The sequence below is a fragment of the Gymnogyps californianus genome, chromosome 25 (genome assembly GCF_018139145.2).
Source record: "Gymnogyps californianus isolate 813 chromosome 25, ASM1813914v2, whole genome shotgun sequence".
Lineage (NCBI taxonomy): Eukaryota > Metazoa > Chordata > Aves > Accipitriformes > Cathartidae > Gymnogyps > Gymnogyps californianus.
The window spans coordinates 283,308-302,722 of NC_059495.1; the positions used below are offsets into that span (position 1 = coordinate 283,308).

Here is a 19,415-nt window from a genome sequence, read left to right on the forward strand (position 1 = left end):
TCTCTGTGTTTTTGTTTTGGAGGGCGCGGAGCAGACCCAACGGGGAGGAGGATTTACGCTACTTTTAACCGGGACGATAGTGTCTTTTGGTTCGCTTAAAAAGGAGCCGGGTTCCTCAGCTACAGCGACTTCGGCCGGGCCAACCGCTCACCGGTTTCCCCACGCGCTTCTGGACGCCGCGCGGCGCGGACGAGGCCGGGTAGCGTTCGGCCTTGCCTTCGCGGAGAACTTCAGGCGCCGCTGCGGTGCCTCTTCCCTACTCCTGCCCAGCCCCTGCTCTACAGCCGTACGCCGCCAACCCCGGCGCCGGCTCTCGCTCCCCGTCTCCCCGGCAGAGAGACCGCCGGCTGGAAGCGCCTTCAGCTCGCTGGGTAGAGGAGGAAGCCAGCTGCCGGAGGCAGGACGGGGGGGGGAAAGGACCGCTTCCCTTCCACAGAGCCAGAGAGGGAGGCCGCTGCCGAACGGAAGCCTTTGCTCGCAAAGGTTTACGGCGCCGCAGCTGTCGGCACGAGCCCCCTCTCTGCCAAAGGACGCCAGGAACGCCCCCGCGCTCGGGCAGGGATTTCGGGGCGAAGCGCTAGCCAAACCCTCTTCCGCCCAGTCGCGGGCCGCTCTGTTCCGCTCTCCCCGGTTCGGCTTTCCTAGACGAAACCACAGCCAAGCCAGACCCGCGCAACGCGCCAGGCCCCCCGCGCCACGCCGTACGCCAGCCGGCTCGCAGATAGTGTTTTGCAGACGCACGGCACAAGGAACCGCAGATGCACGCACGCGTGGCCCCTCGGGGCGGCGGGTTGGCGGGGCGCAGTCTCACCTCCCCGGGAGGAAAGCTCGCTCAAACGCCGTGCTACCGAACTTCCGACGCAGCCCTCGAACGAGGCGGAGGAGGAGAGCTCCACGTTCAGCACTCTGAGGCAAGAGACGGAGAGGGACGGGGGGACAGGACCCCCGATCGCTCCCCAACGCTCGGGCCTGGGCCGACCTCCCCTCCCCTCCCCTCTCCCGCTCGTTTGCCCCACGCTGAGAAACAAATACCGGGGGTGGGGGGGGGTGGAAAACGAGAATAGCAAAAACATAATCACGCTGAGGATCTTCTCCAGTCGCCCGCGTCTTTCACGAGGGTAAGTGTGCGCATGCGAGACATGAAGATGTGGACTCTGACAGAGAAACGCAGCCGCCAGTCGGGTCCCTGAAGCCCAGCCGATCTTCGTTCCTGCCTCCGGCCTCCCCGTTCCCGTCTGAACGGCCGGGGAGGGATTCACTCGAAGCTTTGGTTCGCCCCAGGCCCGTCAGGGCTCGCGTGCAGCTGACCGAAGTTCTAGTTTAAAAACTTCCTGCACTTCTTGGCGCCGCAGTTACAGGGCAGTTTGTTGCTGGCGTCTTCGATGGGGAACTTGTAGTCGTACGTGAGCTCTTCCCCGCGGTAGATTTTGCGCATGGCGAAGATGACGATGTGTTTCTGGCCATCGATGTTGATGACCCGGGAGTAGCAGTTGGGCTCGCAGGAGTGATTGATGAAGCGGGCCGCGTTGCCGTGCATGGTGGCATCCACCACTTCGGAGTCGTCAATGCGGAACATGTAGCAACCGATCCCCTACGCACGGAGGACAGAACAGAGGGTTAAGCTCAGGGAAGTGAAGACAGAGCCACCCTAGCAGACAACCTAGCTCGTTACAGCAACCAAAAATCAAGCCTTAAAGAGCATCGGCGACCTCCCGCCACGCGTCTTCATAAGCTCGTGCTTGAATCGTTTCGTCCCTGCGCTCTTTGGATCTGCAACGCTAAGACTGGGCCGAGACCCCTCCCAGCCCACAGGAGGAAGTAAGAAGCGCCGCTAGAGCTCCAGCAAGAGCGGGAATATCCCGACAAGTCTGTAATCCCAATTCATCGTGTTCCAAACGCGGCCTTCACGTGAGCCTGGCCTACCTGCACAGCCACTTTCTACTTCTCCCAAACTCTTTAAGAACTTCTACAAAAGCCCATAACTCACCTTACTGTCGTAGTATTTCTCTCGTTTGTCAGTGAGGATGGAGCGAATGACATTGCCTGAATATTCGATCACCATCTCACCTGCATCGATGTTCCTTTTGCAGAACAGACCCCGGCCGTGGATGGGAGACCTAAAAAAGCAACAAGATAAGCCAATATTTCAAACGATGCAAGCGAAGCTCGGAAACGTCAAGACGGCAAACGCTGCAGAAAACAGGTTATTCGTTACAAGGACTGCCGCGGTATCACTACTCTTCTCTAACGTAACGCTAACAAGAACAAGAACTAGGTCTCTCCTGCCCACTCCTGAGCGCGTGCCTTCGCTATCACCGAGGCAAGCCAGCAAGGAGTAAGTACAGCGGTAGCAGAGCAAAACCGTACCTGTAGACACCAACTGCCTCCTTGGAGGTCTTCTTCAAGTGTCGGAAGCGCATGGGCATTGGCAGATCCATACTGGTCGCCCTCCTGGAACAAAGGGACACTGCTAAGTGACGACCTTTCTTTGAGAGTCTGTGCCACGCATTGTCTGGGACACTCGCCAAGACGCAGTACTTTAGACGCCGTGACGCGGCCGCCCACCGAGGACGCAATCAAAATCAATCCAGTGTTTTTACAATCTACGTAAAAAGATCATTTCCTCCCTTTTCTGCCCAGCTTCTCATCAGATCGTTTTACATGAGCAAGGAAAAGAAACGTTCAAAGGAAGACTGGTCTGGTGGTCACCTTCAGCTGTCAGTCCTCTTGCTATTGCAGGAGGCTCCTCTATAGTTGCTAGCGCTTGGTAGCTTTCAGGTTTTAAGCACCACCGCGAAGAACACAACGCGTAGCTAGGCCCCATCAGCTCCTCTTAACACCCCAGCATTATTTTCCCCTTTGAACCTTTAAACCCCGCCGCATACCGGGCTGATTTCAGCTGTACTTCTTCCTCTTCCTCGTCATTTGGGTTGTATTCTGGTGGCTGTCGGTGTTTAGAAGCCAAGAAATTAAACATATCGAACGCAGATTTCCTGCAAGTTGAAGAGAGGAAAGGCAGTTTGTTTTGCTGACTGAAAACAAACCTGTGGTTGCCACAACAGTTTGACATGTTTCCTGCTTTGCCCCTTCTCCAGTCTGTCCTCTCTTAAAGCCTTCTACGCGTCGGGGTAACACACAACAGTTCCCATGAATAAAAGCAGCAGCCAGGAAAGCTCTGTTAAACAAAGCAACGGTCAACAAAGCGGCACAGACAAATGTGCAGACTCAGAAGATGCAACAGAAGTGATTTACATGCGAAAGGTGCTAACGTTTCTTTTTAACCCAGAGCTTTAGCGCTGCTGCGGAGATTTGTTGCTTACGCCCTGCCGTGGAGGTAGTTAATCGAGCACACGGGCCGTTAACCTTAAGGATGACAAAGCTCACACTTGCCTCAGGTGGACTTCAGCCCTAGCAGAGCCATGGGGGTTCAGAGGAGGTTCGTTGGCCTCCTCTGGCTTATGAAATCTGAACTTGTAGTTGTGGCAGTGCTTCGCTCCGTACAGTTGCTCGATCAGGAACACAACAGTATCGTGGATAATCCCCAGCATCCTCAAACCATTCACACCTGGAACAAGAGACAGAGCACAACAGAAAAACCCAACTGACAACGCAGACTCGGAGCAGGAGGGCACAGCAGCTTGTTAAACACCACTCGTGCGCTAGCCTGCAACTTTCACAGAAGCACCGCGTTAGCTAGTTCATTCCCCATAAGAGTTTTCAATCGTTTCGCCGGGAAGAAATTATCCTCCATAAAGCAGTTAGCAGCTGAACTGAAACTCTCAAGACTCTGAACCCTAAGACGCTCACAGAAAGCTCCGTTCGCTCTCACACGTTCGAAAGCGCGGTAGAAACGAGTTTGGCACCGGATACTACCTGCAAAAGATAGCTGTTTCAGGCGGGCATTAGAACGGGCTTCTTGAACTTTGTCGGTCAGTGACTTCCAGGCATCTGCAGTCACACAAACAGAAGACAAGACAGTGAAAGAGTATCCGAGCGCTCGGCACCGAGGACTGCCGAAACAGGGGCCTTGCTTATTTTGCTGCATCTTATCAGGTTTCCAGTGAAACAACATACCATCAGCAGACTGCTCTGGGCGTGTGCAGTATGCTGTTTTCCAACAAAAGGCTCACGTTTAAATAAGCTAACTGGAGAATAGGAAGTTTGCATCCTTTCACGGGCCATAAATTAAAGAGCCTCGGATCCAATTGCTTCCATCCTCTCCAAAATTCACTTTGGCATAACGGGAAGTAAGCGTCTTCAGCAACTGGTCGCGAGGAAAAGTCTAGATGCCCTACTGCCTGATCCACACTGACTACTTCCTGACAAAATACGGTTCATCACCATTGGTCAACTGATAAAACAAAATGGGACGATGACGTATATCCCACTGAATATATTCTATTGAAAAAAAACCAAACAAACCCCAAAATCAATAGAATCCAGACATTGTTAGGAACCAGAACTGTTCTAGGGCTGTAAATCAACAGATTTATTTTTTTTAAATCTATTAAAAAAGCAAGTAAGAGATCCTCAGAAGTCATAACTTTACTTCTAGCAAGGAAAGCTAAAACCAGTACAGCCAAAGAACGCACAGTTCTCACCTTCAATGCTTTCTGCGCAGATTTGAAAACCATCATCGCTAGAGATCTCAAAAACCAAACCTTTCTTTGGTTTCTTCTCACCAAGACACTCTTTCCTCTTTTGTTCTTGCTGAAGCCAAAACATAAGCGGGGAGCTGAAAGTGCTCTCTTCTTCCTCGAGAGCTTTTGAGCCTAGAAAGGACAGAAGCCAGCATGAAGATGGAAATTGGGCAGAACGACGTTTTTTCCACCGGTTGTTCCACAACCGAAAATGACTTACGAACTTGCTTTCTGACCAGTAAATCCGTCCAAGAAAAAAATCTAGACAGTGTTGTAGTTAAGAGTGTGAAATCTCAAGTGCTGAAATTTCCACAGACTAAAAACAGAGACATAACTATTTGTCCAACGTCTATTAATAGCAAACAAACCCGTCCTCCCTTCAAAGCAATAACAACGTGACTATTAGCTCTGAGATTTTTCCTGAGAGAACGAGATACACACAAATCAAAACTTCAAGGTACTGATTTCCCACTCCTGGAGAATCCCAAGACTCGGTGCTTTTGGAGAAGCAACATACCTGCATTTTCCGGCTCATTTGTCGAGGTCTGTGTTGATTGAGATTCCGGGAGGACCGCCGTTTGCCTTGGGAGGGAAGGAAGCGAACACGGAGAAAAATATTTAACAACCTGCCTCGTTTCCTCACCGGCCCTGAACACTCACCTACAGAATCTGAGAACTAGTCAGAGGTACGAGAACCCTTTTCCCGATCGAACGTCCTAACATCAGTTCAACTGGAAACAAACAAGTAGACAGACTCTACTCAGTAGCATTTATTTCCGAGGCACCTATCAGCCTGCGGGTAGCAGTCTCATTTCATACAGTCTGTGACCTGTTCTTTGCATCAGCCCTACTGAGTAACAAGGCGTACGCTAACAGACGATCAGCCAAAACTGTATGAGTAGTCTTGTTCTCAGCGAGCGGCACGCTTCCCAGCAGAGCTATATGCTACTTAATTTAAAAAACGGCCCCATATTGCAACTAAATGTGACCGCTCGTTCCAGACTGAAAGCTCCCAAGATACTTTAACTAGCAAAGTAAGACTTCTCGCATTCTCTGTATAAATTTCCTTAAGCTCAAGTGAGCGGAATCCGATGGAGAGGCCTGTTTAATGCTTACCCTGCGGACTGGCCACATGGTTTCTGCGACGGCTGATCTACACTTGCTGCATCCTGCGTATCTGCCTTCATAGCAGGAGTCCTGGAACAAAAAGATTTCGGAACATTCAAACTACCCGCCAAGCCGTACGTGCCGTCAACGAGACCGGAAAGCAGCAAGAGATCCGCTGGGAGTTGCCACGAGCGATTCAGCAGTTCAGCAGAACTACAGAAGCAGCAACAACTGCTCCTAAGGTACGAGGAACCAGATCACGCTTCCAGCATCACATCAGAACCAAGACTGGCACTTCAGGAGAAAGGAGGAGCATGAATCCGGGTGCAAGAGAAACGTGCCCGAGCAACCGTAAGCAATGAGCTCAGGAGCCAAGAGATGCATGGTGGAATGTGGACACAGCTACAGAAAACTTTTACAGGCTAAGACAAATTGGCAAGCGTCAGCAACGCAAAAAAAGCTGTCTTAAAAGGTGAAGCTGTCTAAAGAGGTTTGGATCAACGTTTTAAGAACCAGACTTATTACAAGGCATTAAGATGCTCAAGGAATTACGCAAGCGACGTGCACCATTCCTCAGTTACCAAAAGCTGGCTGTTACTGTCTTTTAGTATCAGCAGTCGTTTTGCAGAGTTCTCTCAGGCAGCCAGGACTGCAAGCCAGCGGTGCAACATCTTTGGTGAAACGCGTAATTGTTGGCAGTGACACAGCTATGGACTACATCGATAAAACTGTCCAGTTTTGCACGTAAAACAGAGACCAGCGGCTCTTGTTCTCTCTACAGATCCACATATTCAAAGAGTCAATTCAAACGTCATTTTAATTTAAGGTCTGGAGAGTCATCCTCTACTGCGAGAGACAAGCGCACGCTTCGCTGTTCTGACAAAGCAGAGAGCGAGATTCTCCCTGTTCTCCCAGTTCCTCCCCAGTCCCTCTTGCCTGTAGGGACTAAGGAGGAGGGAAGAGGGGCAGGAAGAATAAACCGCACGCTAGAGAGACGCTAAGCTCACGGAAACCGGCATGCAGTTTAAATTCTGTAATCAGAAAGACCAAGGCAACGCCGTAACGGTTTTGGTGCCTTAGCACGCTGCTGATAGTACAATTAAAACTTCTGGAGCGCTTACGCACATTAACAACATAAAGGAATAGAACCCGCCACCCTTTTGAGTGCCATTTTCTCTACTGAGGTCTCTAAAACGCTCCGTAATTTGCCAGAGCTGTCAACAATGAATAACGCCCTCAATAACCCTGACCCTCAAAGCCTTAAGTTTTTCATCCTTCCCTTTCCAGAGGTAAAAGTTCTATTCACTCCTTTACATATCTACTTTCTGCTGGCAGCTCAGGTTTTTACCTTAGAAATTATCAAAAGGAAAACTCGCTGTAGAAACTACCGCGAGATTCTTTCTTACGCTGTCACAAAACCTCAGGGATGAGCAAAATCAAACACTCCTCTTACCCTGTAGCCGAGACCTGGGGCGCAGCAACGGCCCCTCTGTCGGGAACGTGCGCTTCGGAGGAACTGGTCCACGCGTGAGAAGTTTTGTGCTTCTTTCCGTTCCCTTTGTCTAACGACGGCTGGATGCGTTTGATTTTCGGCTTCATTTTGGTGGGACCCAGCATGGAGCTACTCGCCGACTGCTGACCGGATGACGGGGAGCCTCCGGGAGACGCTGAACTGGCATGCATCACCGACGAGGAAGCCTTGCTTTGTTCGAGTCCGGTATTACCGGGAACATCAACCAGCTGCGGAAAGCTCGACAACTGCGTCGTTGCCGAAGCCGTGCCAAGGTCCAGCTGGGAGGAAGCAACCCCGGTTTTGCTGGCTAAGAGTTGTGTCATATGCTGAAGCTGGTAAGAGCCTTCTGGGTCAGCAGACGACGGAGCAACCGTCATGCCCATCGTCTGTGCCGAAGGCAGAACACATATGCTCGATGCAGCTGTCATTGCTGCCGTAGACGGGGTTTGGGATGCTCCCAGTTGGGAAAACATCCCAGAACTTGGCGGTAGAGTCATGTGCTGCTCCGGAAGACCAAGGCTTTGCTGACTAGCTTTGATCAGGAGGTTGCTTATGGAACCAAGGTCTCCTAATAATCCAGGGCTAGTCAACGTTACCGAACTCTGTCCCAAAACGTGACCGGGAACCGACCCACCGGTAGTAGGGGCTGCCGTGGCCTGCATGGATACGACGTTCAGCACCGAGGAACTCGATGCTAGGCCTGACACAGGCCCCGCTGGGAGGTGACCGGCATCTGGCCCGATAACACTGGGAGACGTGCCGACGGCAGCAGCGGTCCCGCCTTGCGGGAGCAGAGATGTTTGCTCAAAATACATGACCCCGGACTTGGATCTTTTGATAATATTGGGGACGGTTCTATGGGACGTTGAATTCGCAATGGTTCCCAAATCCAACGGGTGGTTGGAAATCTGGGAAGGAGCAAAATTAATTAAGGTCATGTTGGAGACCATATCGGGAGGAGCTATGGCAGAAGGGGTTCCAGAGGGAGCCAGCTTCTTATTCTTCCGTGACTGCAGGCGAGATATGGGCCGTTTCTTGCCCAGGGCAGCAGCTGGCGTAGAAGCGGTGGTACCAAGGTCTGTCCTCTGACTAGCTTCAGAGACTAGGAGCTGAGGATCAGGGGGTGGCTGCACCCCGATCAGAAGACCTGGCGAAGGACTGCTGATGTTTGGTGGGAATCCAGTCTGAGTGGCTGTGGAGAAGGGATGTATATGCTGGTGATGGGACATGGGCAGCAGCCCCTTGCTCGTCGGAGGGAATAACGACTGAGACGAGGCCAAGCTCGGATTTAATCCCGCGGTCAGCGTGAGCCCGCTGCCCATGGGCCCCAGCACCGAAGCGTTGGTCTCCATCACGCTCTGCGCAGAGCTAACAGAAGGCGTTAACTGGATCTTTTGAGTAACGCCGTTGGGAAGAGTTTGGAGGACGTACAGCGGCTGCATGTTTTGATTGACTACCAGAAGTTTTTCTGCGGCTGGCTTGAGGTGGGGCGGCGTTGTCTGCACCGCAGCGTTGGAGATCTGCGAGGGCCCGGGGCTGTCCGTGGAGTTTGGCACGTACTTCTGGCTCTGGAGGGGAACGGTGGGCGATACCGGCACCTGGATACCCGGAGTCCCGCTGTTTCTTGTTAAATCCTGGTTGCCGCCGTGCCCTTGCTCGACGGGGCCACAGGGCGGGCTGGCTATATGCTCTGCATCTATGTGACCCTGGATGAAGTGATCGGGAGTCATGTGTCCTTCGGGGCTCGGGTCTACTCCTGGACTCAGGAGAGCTGCATCACCCTCCCCCGAGGCAGATTTTTCCGTGACCGTCACTCTCTTTTCCCCCGACTCCGTGGCAGGCAGGGCAAGCATCGACCTCTCTCCCGAAGAGGAGAGCGAAGACTCCGAGATGACGGCGAGCCTGTTGTGATTTTGGCTGGGCACCGTAGGGCTGCGAGTGGTCAGAACAGAGAGATCGGAAGGAAGCTCCAGCGGCAATTCAAACTGCTCCTCCGCTGATATGGAGGAAGAGACGCTGCTATCCACCGGCTCGGCGGTTGGCAGCTGCTGGGAGAACACCTCAAACAAGCCCATATCCTTGCCGCGGTTGCTGTCGAGACCTAAACCTTCTCCGAGCGTTAGAAGTTCAGACGACGAGGACTCCGGACTTTCTCCCAACGCCTGCATAGACGGCGTGTTCTTTAGCACAAAGTCCATGATGTCGGAAGGGAGGATGTTCCCACAGTCATCGCTGTTGTTATTGTCGGAGTCGGATTTCAGGAGTTCCGTGTTAAAAGTGTCCAGTAAGTTCTTGTCAGAAGGCGTGCTTGCGTGAGCCCTGCGGCCCGTTTCCAACGAGCTCAGCTGAGCTTCCAGCGAATCCTGACCTTGCGCTTTAACCCTGCTCACAGGATGGCAGTTATCAATCTTTGGGTCGGTTTTGTGGACACCGGAGCTCTTGGTGACTTGTACTTTCTCTCCGGCTTCTTCAGTTCTATCTAGCTTTAAGTTCTCTGTTCCGTTTTCTTTACCGCTCCTTTTAGTTACTTGGCTGACTTTTCTCGTTGTTGCCGTGACACTCGTATCGCTTTCGGTTCCATCATCCACGCCATCTAGCTGTGAGATTTTTGGAAGATCGCACTGCTCCTCCTCCCTGAATAAGTTATGGGATGCAAGCCTCTCCTCCGTGTTCGAGGAAACCACCGTTCTAGTGAAATTATAGTAGTATAAGTCGTCTTCATCGGACGTGCTCAAGTCATCCGCGCCATCCACTTGTCCTTCCGCAGACCGCTTCCCTCGCTTCTTCCCAGTTGAGTTACTGTAGAAGGGAATGTCTTCCTCTCCGTACGACCTCACGCCATACAGAGGAGTCAGTCCAAAGAACATATTGGATCTGGCCCGAGCACTTCTCCGGGGATACCTCCGCTTGTACGAGCCTTCTTCTTGAGCTTTAGTTCCATCCTGGAGCATCAAGTTGTTATCTTGAACGGGCAGATTTTCATACGTGTTATTTTGAGATTCCTGTGCTGGCGCTTCGTTTGGACTTCCCTGAACTACAGGGTTATCTTCCGGGCTCTCCGAAGTTGAGGAGGGCTCCGCCAAAGCGGCCAGTTCTGCTCCTGCAGACTGAGGTTCAGCATCGCTCTCCGGCTGCGCGTTTTTAGACTGGTTTTCGCTTTCCATCTTGAGAGGAGTCAGGGTGACTTTAACGGTGCGTTTTCTAGGTGCCTGCGACTCCTTAGAGGCCACTTCGATCTGCACCGCAGGACCTTTAGACGGCCCTTGTGAAGGCGGAGACTTCTCGCCCGCTTTTTCAGCGGGAATATTATTACATAACCTCTGGCTAGTTTGTTCAGTTGCCAAACCCTGATTACCAAATTCTGGTTTCAGGTTTCCTTCGTCACTGCCTACTGCTTGACTTGAATCCGTAACAGATTTCAGGGAATGCTTCTCTTTAAAACTGTCTTTCGTTAACTTTTTCCCCTTCTGACGCCTGTCTCTAGGGGCAGAAACAACCTGCTCACTCGCTGCAGGAGACCTGCTATTTACTCCAGCGGACTTCAAGGTCTTCGCATCCATCTCATCAACCACAGTCGTTTTCTCTGGCTGTACAGGTTCCACGTGCTGATCTCTGTCTTTCCTTGGGCCTCTCTGATGCAAAGGTGGAAAGGATATTGCTTCTTTGGAAGAAAATGGTCCTGAACATTCTTGAAAGGTTCCTATTTTAACATTCATTTCTGTGCCCGATGAACCGGTTGGTTGAGTGGACATTTTGGAGTTTCCTCCAGAAGCAAAACCATGAGCTGAATAATCTGGGTCCTTCGAGGTCAGCGTTTTCATCTTCTCTCCCTTAGAAGGCGCACCTTTGGCTATCGAATCTGAACTGCTAGAATGTTTTCCTTCCGCAGACTGAGATGCATCCAGCTGGTAAGTTTTACTTCCACTTGTAGCCGCTGCTTTCTGGGAGCCCGAAGCGGTAGAGCAACTTTGAACCGGAGCGCTTGGAGTACCCGCATTCACCGTTCCCACAAAGCGGTCAGCACTTTTGACGCTCGGTTCATGTTCTGAAGAGGACCCCATGCTGGAAACTGAAGATATGCTGTGCCTGGAGTAAGCGTTCCCGGCTCGCGTAGGGGAAGTCATCCGGAGTTTTGATTGCTGCTGTGACAAAGAGGAGGTGCTATGTCTCCTAGAACCAATGCTCTTAAGTCCAGAGGATAGTAAAGGATCTCCTACTGTCACTATTTCATGGGTCACTGGGGTAGGACTTCCTGAGAAAATAAGGCAAGAAAGACCATCAAGTGATCTGAAAACCTTCACAATCAGTGCATACCCAATTCCTTCATACGAAGCACAAGAAATTAAAAACCAGCAAAACCTTTCAGCCAAATGGCATTAAAATAACGATGATACTCAAGATAGGTATCAAAAATCTGATACCGTCAATCAGCATTCACCACGTACAGTTGACATGTTTGCACCTCAGGGTTCTGCATCTCAACTTTAGATGCAAATTTTCAACATCAGTTTGAAACAAAACGTGACTCATTCCTACAGAAATAGTAGCTGAATCACAATACCAGATTTCCGATCCTCTCTGGAAAAATACCGACCGAGATGATTAAGCCCCTAACTTACATTACAGCTCTTCGGTATTACTGCTTTAATATTGCCCCAACACTGCTTTCTTTAGCCCAGGGAAATTTTTGTTTCAGCTGTACTTTTCTTGACAGGCCACCTCTACTGTATATTTTCAGAACTTCCCTTCCCTCAAACCTATTGCCATTTGACTATTTTCTCTAGAAACAGAAAACCAAACACCACGTTCTGAATGAAGCCCAAAAAGACACGAACCAAACCAAAAATGTTTCCAAAAAACCCCCTCCCCCAAAAAACCAAAAATCAAAGTCAACAGCCCTTGAAATACCTGCAGAGGGTAACGGCCTAGAGCCGGGAGACCTCTGTGCGGATGGATAGCTTGGCGTCCTGAGCCTGGGACCCTTTGGGACCACTGGATAGTAACAGGAACTGGAGGTCTGAGAATGCAAGGGACGATCTGGTGATGGTGGGTTTACAATTTCAGGCGTATTTCGGCTGTCTTTAGGTAGAGTTTCTGTTGTTGTATGAGAAAGAAATAACAGCATAAGCCATCCCTGAATCCTGAAAGCTGTGATCTGATAAAGTACATATTGCCATCAGGTTTCACTTGGAGAATCAGGGTATTTGTTAAATAAACACAAAGTCAAAGATTACCGCTTCCTCGCCATCAGATAACGTCTGGTTTCTTCTCCTAAGAACATTTTCAAATACTTGCAGCAATACAGTAACCCTCAGCTTACACATGAAATTCCATTACATTTTAATAAAGTTTAAGATTCTATGTTGACAGTGACAACTATTATAAATGTTTTAAAAATCTTCCACAGCCTCACCTGCTGGGAACTGAAAAGGATAGGGCCGAGGGGTTTTTTTTGTTTTTTAACTCACCTACGGACACAGAGAAAGCCATTTGGAAATACAGAAGCAGCGCAATACGACTGTTCAATATGGTATTTAACAACCCCCATACTACACACCAACACCTGAAGTACAATTTGAACTTTCAGATGACTAGAAAAAATCTCAGATCTGTAGACTAGAAAGCATTACAACAGTAGTTTTCGTTTCGCTCAAGTTTTCAAAGTTACCAGTACACCCAGGAGCTCAGCTCTTTTTTTATTTTATTTTATTTTTTAAGTCTTAAGATGCTGTAACGTAATTTGGAAGCCTGAAGTGGATTCTAGTCCACATCGGTTTAGGAGACGCAGGTCCTAGCCGCTACCTGGCTTTCTGGTAAGGATACGCTATGGCAAAAACCACGTAGAGAATATACTTTTAGGAAGTCCTTAAAAGATTACCTGTAAGGGGAACTGGGCTATGGGCAATTGTTCTGTTATCATCATGCTCTACAGTGCTGTTGATGTCAGGTTCTATGACCGGAGGTCGGCACTCCATGATCTTGCAGGTATACACGCAGCGCTTCCTGGCATCTGTTGTGCTCCAGTACACCCTGGAGCACCTGGAAGATAATTCAAACATGAAGCAATTTACTCAACAGTCAAGTAAGCCTCAGCATTCCTATTTTAAATTCTCAGTTTCTCAAAACTGCACGGGACAAAGGCTTCCTGGCACAACATGCTGCACACCTAGCTTAATCACAAGATTCCCGAACAGCGTAAGAAAGCTACAGTCAATTTTTGCCTACGTTACTTCAGTGCTCGTTGGGCATCTAATACACTGAAAGACATCTAATCATGAAACAGCTTATACTCACTGATAGCCGATGGGAAACAACTTATCTTCACAGTCCGAGAGGTCATTCAGAATTCCTAAACAGTCTATCGTCATTGAACCTGAGCAGAAAGAGGAACAGAAGAGTTCTGTGAACCAGATTTCAGCACCAAAGGTGGATCAAGCGTCCAGAGACTAGACCTTACCAATCATCATGTGGATGTTCTCTGGTTCCAAGCCACTAAGAAATTTTCTTCTCAAACTGATCCCTTCAAAGTCCACAAAAACTCTCCTAAGAACTTCAAACCCATTCTCAGGAACCACCTGGAGCAAGAATCCACAAAACTACTTGTTAATTTTAAAGGAACCGCCACGTGTACACTACGCAGTCTGTCTAACTCGATCCTCAGCTCGGCCTTTTGGTTTTTGAACTGCCACGTAATACCACTTGCCAAACTTCCCCGTGCCAGTTGTACCGCTGACTTCTTTTTAAGAGCACTGTGGTCCGGCCCTTGCTAGCAAGCAACACATTCAACATTAACTTCTAAAAAGTGCTCATAGTTACAGGCTAACCCCATCTTCAGACGAGGCAGGGTGTGGAAGAAGAACCTCACCTCTCCTTTGATCAAGTCACGATGCCTCTGGCAGTAAACTTTCTTATCGTCCAGAAAGACACAGTTCTTGGCTCGCGAGCACATAAAGTGATAGTTACTTGTACAGGAAGTGAGGCAGCAGCCTACCGTGGCGCCCGACTTCTGGCAGAACTCGCATCTCTACAAAAACAAACCAAAACAAACCAAAACAAAAAAGTTAAAAATTAATCCCTTCTAAAACCAGGCTACCATTACTGTTGTCAGTTGTTTTTTTCGGCATAGACAGAAGTTTAGAGTAATGCCTGACCTCCCACTCCATTGCTGTAACATTTCAGTACCGTGACTCACATGCATAAGCGAGACGTGGAGGAGGAGGCGAGAGGAAGAAGGATCCCCTCACACAGAACAACTTTTGCATTTGCAGACTGGTTCCTCCAGACCTCAGACTTTCTTGCTTGTACTCCATAGCCAAGTGTCATATTTGCAAGCTTCACCGATTAATGTGTCAACTATTTCTCCCGCACGGAACATTCCCCACGTGGGCAGCTTACTACCGGCTAAGAGCAGTCCTATGCCACTGCTTCTGCTGTTTTAATAAATATTTAGGACCAACTGACGCAATATTAAAACAAAATTCGGACAAACTGATTTCTAGTCACGCCTCCAGTCTCATTTAATTCTTCTGGAAAGTAAGCAACAACCAATTCCCAATAGGAAGATTATTTCGTTTTCTAAGACCGCTTGGGACTTCAGAAAAAAGACACCACCATCATTCTTCTTGCAGTATTTAACAGAGTAGCTACGTACAAGCTAGATGACAAGATCCTTCATCTATACTCAAACCTGAAAATCCTCCGTGATCAACACCTCGAAACGGACAATACTTGCTTTCAATTTTTATTTCTTTTATACACATATAAAATTTAACCTAGGTCAAAAGACAAGGTACAGGCTTGCTCGCTCCCCTTTGAATTCCTCTGCTGTCATCAGTCTGGACCGCAACAGAAGACCTGGTAAGTCCTGGTACTACTAGAGAGACAGGTGTTGGGCTTTAACACAGCATTTGGCTGCGCTTTAGATATTCCACATTATTTTTGAAAACAGGTTGTGACTACAGATACGGCATCAACTGCTTCAGGTATAGCACTGGCAATCGAAGACCTTCCGAGAAAAAACACGACTCTATTAAGCATTAGCCTCCAATTCTCCCATTACAAGTTCCTTTCGGTCTCCGTAATGTTTCTCAACTGAGCGAGGATAAAATAAATTTTCAAATATCTTCAGTCAGTTCTATTATACATCGTGTAAAGAAAAAGAAAAAAAAAAAAAAAAAAAAGAATTGCAAGGAGGGGACAGAGCAGAAAAACACACACATAAGGAATCTTTTAGCGGGGTTCCTGTCTTGGTTCTGTGTAAATCAGTGCAAAGTTTAACAAAGTATTCTTTACTTATACCCACCAGCTGCTTTCCCCTGATCACAGCCATGTGCACGTTCTTCAGAGAACCATCGTCATCCTCAAATACTTCTGCTGACCATAAAGCACAGTTCACATGCGTCCATTCATTTTGGCCAATATAGAGAAGACGGCCGGCATCCTAAAGGACGGAAGGAAACGGTCTTTTCAAATGTCCCACGGGACACAGCAATGCACAAAAAGCATCCAGCCCATCCACAGTACCAAGTCTACAGCACTGCTTAAATCAGCTCCTATCAAAACGGGCCCATGCCAGATACTCACATTAGCACTGTCATCACCATATTTCAGGCACAACGCGCACTGCCTGTTGTCTTCTACATCCGGAGGCGGGTTAAGTTCGGGACTATCCTCTCTGCTTCTGTCAGAGCCTTTTAGTTAAAAGAGAGAACACCGTTTATTCTTGGAAGTCAGGGAGGCAAAAATTCGTCTGGGAAGATTGTCAGTAAGCGAACAGGGTAGAGGAGCCAAACAGCAGCCTAGAGTTCTCAACAGCCAGCTTGTAAAGCAAGGAAAAGCGCACATCAGCCTACACAGCCCTTGTTCTGGGGGAAAGAGGCAGGTGCGAATGTATTTGTGGGCCCAAGCTCAGCTCAGAAACATCTCATACGCTACAGCCTCTGAATGATTTCAGGTCACAGAGGTCTGCAAAACTCTTCAGTCGCATACAGAACTAACACCGCCCTCCCTCTACTGCTAGAAGCTTTGGAATGAAGCACTCCGGGTTTGGGAGCAATAGCGCTGCGATCTGTTTTCTTACTAGAGATAGGTGGTGTAGGAGGATGTAGAGGAGTTGGTGAATCTGGCTCTCCGGGCCCTTTGGGTTTTGGAGCCGGAATGATTTTCTTCATCAGAGGGGGTTGTTCGGTGCGGTTGTTCTCTTCACGCTCCTGCCACTGAGCATAATTATGGTCAAGCGAAGGGGGCAGCACTGCATTCGGCAACATACCACTGCTGAAATGCAACAAGGAGTCAGCTGTCAGACCCGACTACACCAGAGGACCTTGTGCCCTGTCTACCAGCACTACTGACATTCCATCTACAACCCATTTAATTACTTACAGTCCGCACATGCTCTCCACAAAGGCTACGACCCGTCACTTACATTTTAAAGTTTGCGATGCGGCTGCCTGTTTCTTTTGAGGGTAACAGATGCAGAAGGAGGGTCACACCAAATGGGGGTGAGGAGGAGGCAGGGGAGGGAAGGACAGGACTGATGAGCCAACACACAATATACTTAGTTCTAAATAGTGTTTTTGGTTTCTCTGCTTTAGAACAAGGGAGGTGTACACAAAACCTAGGAATGGGATTTTTTTTTAGGAAGTTAAACAGTAAAGGGGGGGGGGGGGGGGAAGGGAAAAGAAAAAAGAACAACAGAAAACCCAACCCCACAAACAGGCTCTCTTGATACTTTTTGCTTGGACAGCTGGCAAGCCGCAGGGTGTCGCAGTCGGACACAGAACAATTACTTACTTGCTTGTTACTTTATTTGGCTCCCAAAATCTGGACTTTTTTACACTGAACCATGGAAAAACACGCTCCATTTGCTGAAGGAAAACAACACTCCATTAGAAATGTTATACAACACACCCAAAAACGCAAAGACATTCAGCCAAGATCTACTGTAAATCCACAACTAATAAGATTTCATTAACATCAACAACTCTGACAACGTATTATTTTATTCCTGGAAATACCCAAGCAACGGTAAGCGTGACGGATCCTTTGGATTCCAACAGCAACAAGCAGCGGTATGATACCAAGCAGATTTCAAAATAACTGTAGTCCAGCTCACCCGAATAAAGAAGGACTTGACCATGCTATTGGCTTTCTTAACTTCCGGCTGCCCTCCATCGGAATTAATGGCTGCTTGAATTATCTTCACGATGTCATCACTAAAATCCAACTACAAGAAAGCCACAAAATTTCACACTAACAGGATTGTCTCTTGCACAGCTACACCATCCGCTAATTTTTTTGAAGGCATCAAGTGAGCATCCAGATGACTAGAAGACTGAACCAGAGCATCGACTTAAAAGCAGAAGGAAGAATTTGGCGGTGAAGAAACAAGCAGCCCTGTGCATTTGCAAACGGGCTGGCAGAACTGCTGCACCCATAACTGTTCACTTCTTCCTTCTACCAGGAGCTGACTGCTGACCGATTTTAAATCGGCTAAGCTAGCTACCTCACGAGGATTTGGCCAAAATCTGGCAACAGCACGTTTGCCTAGCGCTGTGCAATATACAGCCTTCCTCAAGATTACAGGCTCTGTAGGGAAAAAAAGAGGAAAAGGCTGCTCCCCACAAAGAAATCCGATTCGGTCAACGTCAGCATTTTGTATAAATGACCCCTAGAGAGATCATCCCTCCACACACAAATGATTCGTTTCCAGATAACTGACTACCATCAGCGTTATTTGGCTAGGCCTTCAGTTAGAATTTGCACACGAAGGATGACCTATCCTGTTTCCATCAACATAAATGTCTGACTACGAGCAAAAGGGGTTTAACCAAGTATCGCTGCTGGTTGGAGCGTGCCATACAGCAGTGTAAATTACACATCTTTGGGCCAACGCTAACACGAGTGCCAGCCAGAATTATTTTTAGCAGCACGTTAACCTGTTTCCTTGTTCATAAAGAAAAGGCTTAAGCGCGCTCGGTTATAAACACCACGGGTCATAACGCAGTTCATAGGATCTACGATTAGAGCGGAACATTAAGACTTGGACATACCACAGCAGTGTAACCTCCTTGATCCATTTTTCTTTTCACTCCTTCCAGATCCAGAGGTTGCTGCTCCTCCTGCTTACTGACTTCTGTTAGGACAGGCGGATCGGGACCTTCAGGAGAGCTTCTGGATGGGATACTCTCTTCCGTCTCGGGATTTAAATCAGGCGGTTTTGCTGCCTGTTAACATCAGCAACCAGACAGAGGGACATGGGCTATTGAAGTGTGGCTGCTACTCATGACATACTCCCCCACACACTTATTGGCCCAGAGATTCTCGCTAACATGAAAGAAAGGAGACTCAAGTTCTGAATGCCTGTCCAAAACGTAGGGACAAAAAATTAAAAGATCTTAACCAGCTTTCTGCTGCTGACCTGTAAGGCACACAGCAGAGCAGAGTGATCAGCTATGAGGATCAAACTCATTTTTCAGAAGTCTTATTTCCAAATATATATTTCAAGACTAAGATCCTGTTGTTCTGACAAAAAAGCACCTTGACCATCACAGAGCTAAATCCTCCCATTCCCTGAAGAACTTTACCCCATTTTTTCTTTTAGCCTCACAAGTCATATCACAGCTACCCACTTCTTTGTTCCCATAGGAATGAACAAAAGAAAGAAAACGAAAATCACAGTACGTGTTGTTCCAAGTACGATAAAGATACTTTAGCAGCACGATGCACAGCAATACCAGAATTCAGCTGAATGCCAGGCAACACTTCAAGCCAGAATATATTAATGGGACGCGAGGCTCCAGCTTACCTGTCGATACCGCAGCAAGTGGCTAGTAGTTCTGGAATTCAACAGGGCTGTTAAAACCTGCTTTAAGGAAACCTGCAGCTCCTTTTCCAGTGCCAGGCGCCACTCTGCCGGATGCTGCTCCGTACAGTTAATGCAGGTGTACGCTACACTCTCAGGCAAGTTAGAGAGTATCTCATACATTTCATCTGGAGACAAAGGAAAAAAAAAAAAAAAAGCAATCTGAACTACTTTACCGAAGGATGGATATAGGGAAAACCCCCTACTCTGCACTTACTAACTGAAACGCTTTTCACGTAACAAAAGCATCTTGTGCAACTAACTGAGCGACGCTGCATTTGAGGCAAGCCCT

The 19,415-nt window shown here is 48.6% G+C and overlaps 1 protein-coding gene across 1 annotated transcript in view; it reads right to left on the minus strand.

Annotated features, from left to right (window-relative positions):
- Positions 1–978: 978 nt before the first annotated feature.
- Positions 979–19,415, minus strand: part of KMT2A (lysine methyltransferase 2A) — a 45,713-nt gene continuing 27,276 nt past the window's right edge. Inside the window, exons 15-36 of the mRNA XM_050910884.1 lie at positions 19,067–19,251; positions 18,312–18,485; positions 17,375–17,485; positions 17,053–17,126; positions 16,340–16,533; positions 15,844–15,950; positions 15,563–15,700; positions 14,126–14,284; positions 13,718–13,835; positions 13,555–13,633; positions 13,139–13,299; positions 12,169–12,354; positions 7,201–11,512; positions 5,757–5,837; positions 5,158–5,222; positions 4,602–4,772; positions 3,874–3,948; positions 3,391–3,565; positions 2,886–2,993; positions 2,368–2,451; positions 1,988–2,117; positions 979–1,591 (exon numbers count right to left, since the gene is read on the minus strand). Of these exons, the coding sequence (XP_050766841.1) occupies positions 1,316–1,591; positions 1,988–2,117; positions 2,368–2,451; positions 2,886–2,993; positions 3,391–3,565; positions 3,874–3,948; positions 4,602–4,772; positions 5,158–5,222; positions 5,757–5,837; positions 7,201–11,512; positions 12,169–12,354; positions 13,139–13,299; positions 13,555–13,633; positions 13,718–13,835; positions 14,126–14,284; positions 15,563–15,700; positions 15,844–15,950; positions 16,340–16,533; positions 17,053–17,126; positions 17,375–17,485; positions 18,312–18,485; positions 19,067–19,251 (7,163 nt within the window). The 3' untranslated portion in view covers positions 979–1,315. The remainder of the gene's footprint in view (positions 1,592–1,987; positions 2,118–2,367; positions 2,452–2,885; positions 2,994–3,390; positions 3,566–3,873; positions 3,949–4,601; positions 4,773–5,157; positions 5,223–5,756; positions 5,838–7,200; positions 11,513–12,168; positions 12,355–13,138; positions 13,300–13,554; positions 13,634–13,717; positions 13,836–14,125; positions 14,285–15,562; positions 15,701–15,843; positions 15,951–16,339; positions 16,534–17,052; positions 17,127–17,374; positions 17,486–18,311; positions 18,486–19,066; positions 19,252–19,415) is intronic.